Here is a 7078-nt window from a genome sequence, read left to right as displayed (position 1 = left end):
TGCGCCTGCCCAAGGTAATACAGCTTGATCCTTACTGTGTAACCAGTCACCACTGGTGCCTCACTGTCCTTGCCAGGAGATTGCCAGAGCCACACTGTAGTGATGGTGTCCTGCCACACAGCTCTCCACTGGCTTTATTAGGGCAGAGTTAATGGTCTCCAGGTTTCACAAAATAAAATCCCTTTCCCCAGCATTTTTTAATTCTCTAAGTAGCCTTTGTAGACATTTTTTTTCTAATTGCCTCCCCCATGTAATCTTAATATCACAGATATACTGTGTGTTTATGTACTATATATCTGTACTTCTTACCTAATAGAGTAAGAACCAATTTTCACCCCCATGGCTGTGATATGGCACTCAGAATTATATATATATTAATATAAATTCTTAATTCAACATCTTTTTTTTAATAAGGTTTTTTTTTAAGATTTTATTTATTTACTTGGCAGACAGAGATCACAATTAGGCAGAGAGCAGGCAGACAGAGAGGGGGAAGCAGGCTCCCCGCTAAGCAGAGAGCCCAGTGCGGGGCTCCATCCCAGGACCCTGGGATCATGAGCTGAAGGCAGAGGTTTTAACCCACTGAGCCACCCAGGCGCCCCCTTAATTCAACATCTTAATAGCACTGGAAATTGCATTAATGTTTAATAAATATTTAAATTTGGTTTATAATGGGGTCTTAGAGAATTTAGTAATATGAATCAGTTAATTTTAGGCATTAATCATAATTCCTCATAGTCTATACTTCAGTATAGGGTGAGCAGATACTACCCTCAGTCTGTGGCAGAATGCTGGCCCCAGTGTTAGTCACATTACCTAAAGCAACATATTTAGGTAACTTGGTAATGAACAGTTCTGTTTCATAGTAAGTCAAGGTTAAAGAGTCCAATGGAGTAGTTCACAGACTTTATCTTCAGTAGCATGTATGATGGATTTTAGTGTTCCATTTCCAAAGCCATATGGCAATTACTCCCTATCATGATCTTGTCCCTTCTTTAAAGGTGGCAGGTGACCAAGACTAGATCTCCTGGGCCAGGTCTGTGCAGATAAGTAAAGTATCTTGCCCCACCCAGGGCACAAGGTCACAATACTAAATGAATAAACACAAATAAGTTTTATTAGTTTTATTTCTGTAACCTTTAAATCATGCCCTACAAATTAAATTCTGTCACAACTGGATTTAGTAGAAGCAGAGGAATCAAGTTCACTATTTTCTGAAACACTGACACAAAAAAGGGAAGGGAACAATGACTTAGAAAAGGTTACTCATAAAAGATCCATCAAGAAAAATCCCCAAACAAAAGCTAAATAATTAAGTTTAATTCTAATTGGTAGTGCATTTTATTACAATGAGCTGGTAGTACATTTCTTAAGTCCGTAAATCTTTCCCCAAACATTATTGATCCTTTGCTAAGGAATAAATGGATGACCTCAGCAGCAATTTGACATAGCTAGCTGTTGGAACATTCCATAGAAAAAATGGAAAATTACTCTGTAAGAACATGATGGCAACAATCAGCAGCCAATATTCTCAGACTTTCTAATTACCAAAAGCATATACAATTTTAGTCTAGAAAAATAAGTCAATTTTATAAAATTAAGCTTTTAAATTGGAAAAGTACCCCCTTTAACAGGCACAGATAAGGAAAAATAGTCCCTAAAAATCTTGCTAAATAGTTTATGGAAAGGAAAACATGCCCTTAAAAGTTATTAAATGCAGTCAGTACTGGGACTCTTCGAAAACATGATGTACATGTCCTCAGCTGCTGGCGAGGGACTGGTGGATAGGTGGCTGAAAGCAGCGAACATGCTCCACGGGGGTGCTTTCTCCATCACCAGACTTCAAGTACTTGTCCAAGATAGTAATTATTTCATCATTTAGAATCTGGAACTTGCGAATTCTCTCTACCATCTTCTTTAATGGCTGCAACAATTAAAATTAGGATGTTTGTTATCAAAATATGTACATTTACTCATGTTTCAAAATGGCAGGATTTTCACATTTTCTCATAAAAATTACAGCAAACTACTAGCACACATATCTATCTCTCTAATGTACCTATTGGAACAATGAATATATTTTGCATTTAAACATATCTCCATTGGTTTCATGCTACCAACTATATTACCTGTACAACTGATATACCTATTCATTCAACACATAGGTATTAAGCTGCTGTGTACTAAAAACTGGGAATGTAAAGAATGTCAGTGGAGAAATGCCAGTATAAGTCTTAGATTCCAGTTCTTGTCGACAGGATATTTTGATAAGAATGCTAGTACAACAGAATTGGATAAAGAACACACGCATGTACACACACACATACACAAGATGACACTTTAAAAAGCATTGCAGGGGGTGCCTGGGTGGCTCAGTTGGTTAAGCGACTGCCTTCAGCTCAGGTCATGATCCTGGAGTCCCGGGATCGAGTCCCGCATCAGGCTCCCAGCTCCACGGGGAGTCTCCTTCTCCCTCTGACCTTCTCCTCGCTCATGCTCTCTCTCACTGTCTCTCTCTCTCTCAAATAAATAAATAAAATGTTAAAAAAAAAAAAAAAGCATTGCAGGTTTTGTCTATGCAGGAGGTAAAGCGGAAGCCAAGACCTCCTAAGGGACAGATGGCACCAGTGGCAATGGGATGAGATGTCCTGAGGTATAAGCAAGTGGGATTACACCTAGAAACTCCCAATAAAGCTAGGCCCCTCTAAAGTGACTCCAATTTTGTTAACAGTCTGTGGAGATGAGAAGCAAATAAAAATCCAGGGAGGAAAAAAAAAATCTAGGGATTTTTCCATGGGATCCCTAGGATCCATGGGATGCCTGGGACGTGAAGTCAGTTGAGCGTCTGACTCTTGGTTTTGGCTTAGGTTATGATCTCAAGGTCATGAGATAGAGCCCCATGTGAGGCTCCACACATCGTGCAATCTGCTTGAATTTTCTTCTCCCTCAAATCTTAAAGAAAAGAAAAGCAATCTAAGTTCAACTGGACAAGAGCTGGCAAATAAACCTAGCACACAAAACATTTCAGAGTTTTAGATAACCTTTGAGGCTTCAGATACTAGAATTACAGGGGCACCTGGGTGGCTCAGTGGGTGAAAGCCTCGCATTGGACACTCTGCTCAGCGGGGAGCCTGCTTCCCTTCTCTCTCTCTGCCTGCCTCTCTGCTTACTTGTGATCTCTGTCATATAAATAAATAAAATAATAAAAAGATACTAGAATTACAAGATATACATGAAATTTGTAAAAAAAAAAAAATTCATTTAAGACAAAATTATTACCACCAAGATTTGAAGAACCAAATCAAACTTTTAAATATAAATTCATTCAAAATTAAAAACAGTAGATTAGAGCTGAAGTGAATCAGTTAACTAAATAATACACTTTTCTGGGAACAGACCAGGGAGATAAGAAAATGAAGATATGGGAGTTAGAATGGCCCCTCAAAGACATCCACGCCCCAATCCCCAGAACCTATAGACATGTTGCCTTCCAAGGCAAAAGAGACTTTGAGAATGTAGTTAAGATTATAGACTTTAAAATGGGGAAAGTACCCTAGATTTTCCAGGTGAGCCCCCAATCTAATAATATGAGAAAAGAACTTTCTCTAGGTGGAGGCAGGAGATACGGTAGAAAGAAAAGTTGAAAGACTGGAAGCGAGGGAGGGACTTGAGATGTGGGCTAATGGTCAGCAAGGAAATGGGGATCTCAGTCCTCCAACTTCAAGGGACTGTGTCCAGCCAACCACCTGAATGAGCCTGGAAGCAAATTCATCCTTAGATGCTCCAGAAAGGAACACAGCCCTACAGATACACTAATTTTGGCCTTGAGATGATAAAGGACCCAGATGAGTCATGCTGTACCCAGATTTCTGACTGAGAGAACTGAAAGAATGGGTGTCATTTTAAACCACTAAGTCTCTGGCAATCTTTTGTGGATTAGGAAACTAATTTTAAAACTAAAATGGTAAGGGGTAAGGGAACCAGAAGAATGTCTAACAGGTACGTAACTGCAGTCCTAAAAGAGAATAGAGAGAATGGGAGAAAAAACTAAAATATTTGAAAAGATAATGGCTGAGAACTTTTAGAATTCAATTACAAAGAATCCATAAAATGACAAAGAGAAAACGATCTAAAGGCAGCCAAAACAAGCAAACAAGCCAACAAATCAAACAAAAACCACACCCTTTGGCCACAAAAAAAGAAGCCAGAAGAGTGGAATGGTACACCAATAATCTAAAAAGGCAGATCCTATAAGGCTGTATAATATGAAGCAGATCTAAGTACCCTAAAAAGAGAAAGAAAATGGAAAAATTAGCACTTTAACTGCCTGACTGCTTTACTTATCAAGTATATTTAGATTCATTTTGGAAATGAAAAGAAAGCTGCTTCAGTGGGTGTCACCTTATGTACTGGGATGAAAAGCATTCTGCAAAAAGGCCTTTTAATAAGTACAAAGTATGATTATTTTGTGAAACTTCCACATATGGTATAAGTCTCTTTCACATACCACATTTTTTATAATCTCATCTTTGCCATCATGTTTCTGGACTTTAAGTAGATGGTAGCAGAAATCCAGGACAGCAAAGCGCCGCTGTTGCCCAAGAAGTACAATGATCATACAGCCAGCCCAGTGGAGCCCGTCGCCAAAGCACTGCCTAGAAACAAGAAGGAACAAGTACAATGGGTAATCAACAACAAAAAAAAAATCATAAACTCTTCTATAAGTTTGTGTCCAGAGGTCAATGACCAAGGAATCTACTTGCAACAGGCCAGCAAGGGAACGCTGAGCAGCAAGAGATGTGTCTTTCTTTTGGGTTCCTCTGGCACATTCTTAACCATTTTTTTAGATCATGGACTCTTAAAGAAGAATGACTTTGGGAAGCTATGGACACTCCTCACCTCCTCCCCCTAGAAAAATGCATACCCAACTTGCCCAAGTTTCCATGGGTTCAGAGAACACCTAGAAACTTCATCCTGAGTCACTTCCTTAGCATGAAGTAAGTACTTCCACTTAATGGCTTTAAAGCAGCTCAGCAAACTTCTAGTGAACTTCCAGAGGAATGCAGTCTTCTGTGTTAGCCTGCTCCCACTTCCCCATTCACTGAACACATACTTACTCGACTGTAAACTCATGGGTTCCCACAGGAATACAATAGACAAATTGCATGGCACTCCAGAGTCTGTGAAACTCAACACACTCATCCACATGCATGACTCCATTGCTGGGCAGAGGCCCACGCCAGATGGGGTCATCCAGAAAGGTCCGGATCCGAGTCAGGATGACTTCAAACATAGACAGGCCACAGCAGAGACGCTCCTTTGTCAGCAAGTCCCCCTCTCTTGCTATTGCAATTTGCTGCACAAAGGACAGAACGTTATGAGCTAGGGTAGGAGGGTAGTAGACCGCTGAAACCAAACTACCCAGATTTGTTTCTGACTTACTGGAAAACTATCTTAATTTGCAGAAGAGGATTTTTATAAATAAGCATCAACAACATAAATATGTCAGCTATTACATCATGGTCTTTGTAGCTTAAATATATTTCAGTCAAGGAGAACTGTCTAGTATAGCTGTTCTTAACTGGGAGTGCTTTTGCCTCCAGAGGACATGTGGCAAGGTGTGGAGACATTTTTTGGTTATCATAGCTTGGGGTCAGGTGAGTGGCATCTAGCTGGTAGAGGCCAGGGATATTATGGTTTTTTTTCAAAAGTTTTTCTTAAATTTTAATTCCAATAGAGATAACATATAGTGTTATATTAGTTTCAGGTGTACAATACAGTGATCCAAAAATTCCATGTACTTCTCAGTGCTCATCAAGTATACTCCTAATACCCTTTACTTACTTCACACATCACCCCATCCAGTAACCATCCATTTGTTTGCTGTAGTTAAATAATGTTTTTTTTTAAATTTTTTTGTTCCTTTATTCATTTGTTTTGTTTCTTAAATTCCACATATGAGTGAAATCATATGGTATTTGTCTTTCTGACTGGCTTATTTCACTTAACGTTATACTCTCTAGCCCAATCCACATTGTTGGAAATGGCAATATTTCATTTTTCACAACAATAATATTCCATTTTGTGTGTGTGTGTGTGTGTGTGTCTGTGTCTGTGTAAACACATATATACCACATTTTCTTTATCCATTCATTTATCAATGGGCATGTGGGCTGTTTCCATAATCTACCTTTTATATAAATAATGTTGCAATAAACACGGGGGTGCATATAACCTTTCAAATTAGTGTTTTGTACTTTTTGGGTAAATATCCAGTAGTATGATTACTGGATCATATGATAATCCTATTTTTTAATTTATTGAGGAAACTCCATAATGTTTTCCAGAGTGGATCCACCAGTATGCATTCCCACCAACAGTGCAAAGTGTTCCTTTTCCTGGGCATCTTCAGGAACACTTGTTTCTTGTGTGTGGGGCTTTTAGCCATTCTGACAGGTGTGAGATGATACCTGATTATAGTTTTGATTTGCATTTCCCTGATGAGGAGTGATGTTGAGCATCTTTTCTTGTGTCTATCTGGATGTCTTCTATAGAGAAATGTATGTTCATGTCTTCTGCCCATTTTGGTGTTGAGTTGTGTAAGTTATATATATTCGAGAGTAAACCTTTATCAGATGTCACTTGCAAATATCTCCTCCAATTTAACCAGTTGTCTTTTGGTTTTGTTGGTTGTATCCACTGTTATATGGAAGTTTTTACTTTGATGAAGTCCTAACAGATTATCTGTTTTGTTTTCCTTGCTTCAAAAGACATATCTAGAAAGATATTGTTATGGCCAACATTAGAGAAATTACTGTGTTCTCTTCTAGGATTTTTATGGATTGAAGTCTCACGGTGAAGTCTCTTATGTTTGCATGTAGTTATCAAGTTTTCCCAACACCACTTGTTGAAGAGACTTTTTCCCATTTCATATTCTTTCCTCCTCTGTCAAAGATTAATTAACCACATAATTGTGGGATTGCTGCTGGTCTTCCTATTCGGTTCCACTGACCACCATTTTTTTGCCTGTACCATACTTTTTGATTAGTACAGCTTTGCAGCCTAACTTGTAATCTAG

General features: G+C 38.7%; 1 protein-coding gene across 2 annotated transcripts in view; it reads right to left on the bottom strand.

Annotated features, from left to right (window-relative positions):
* Window positions 1-1300: 1300 nt before the first annotated feature.
* Window positions 1301-7078, bottom strand: part of LOC111161911 (cytoplasmic FMR1 interacting protein 1) — a 116234-nt gene continuing 110456 nt past the window's right edge. For both annotated transcript variants that reach the window (XM_022525981.1, XM_022525982.1), the window contains exons 29-31: window positions 5118-5356; window positions 4508-4655; window positions 1301-1924 (exon numbers count right to left, since the gene is read on the bottom strand). In XM_022525981.1, coding sequence (XP_022381689.1) covers window positions 1760-1924; window positions 4508-4655; window positions 5118-5356 — 552 coding nt within the window. In that variant the 3' untranslated portion in view covers window positions 1301-1759. The remainder of the gene's footprint in view (window positions 1925-4507; window positions 4656-5117; window positions 5357-7078) is intronic.

The sequence above is a fragment of the Enhydra lutris genome, unplaced genomic scaffold (assembly GCF_002288905.1).
Source record: "Enhydra lutris kenyoni isolate GAN:26980312 unplaced genomic scaffold, ASM228890v2 scaffoldscaffold87, whole genome shotgun sequence".
In the NCBI taxonomy this organism is placed as follows: Eukaryota; Metazoa; Chordata; class Mammalia; order Carnivora; family Mustelidae; genus Enhydra; species Enhydra lutris.
This window is presented reverse-complemented; position numbering and strand designations above follow the sequence as displayed.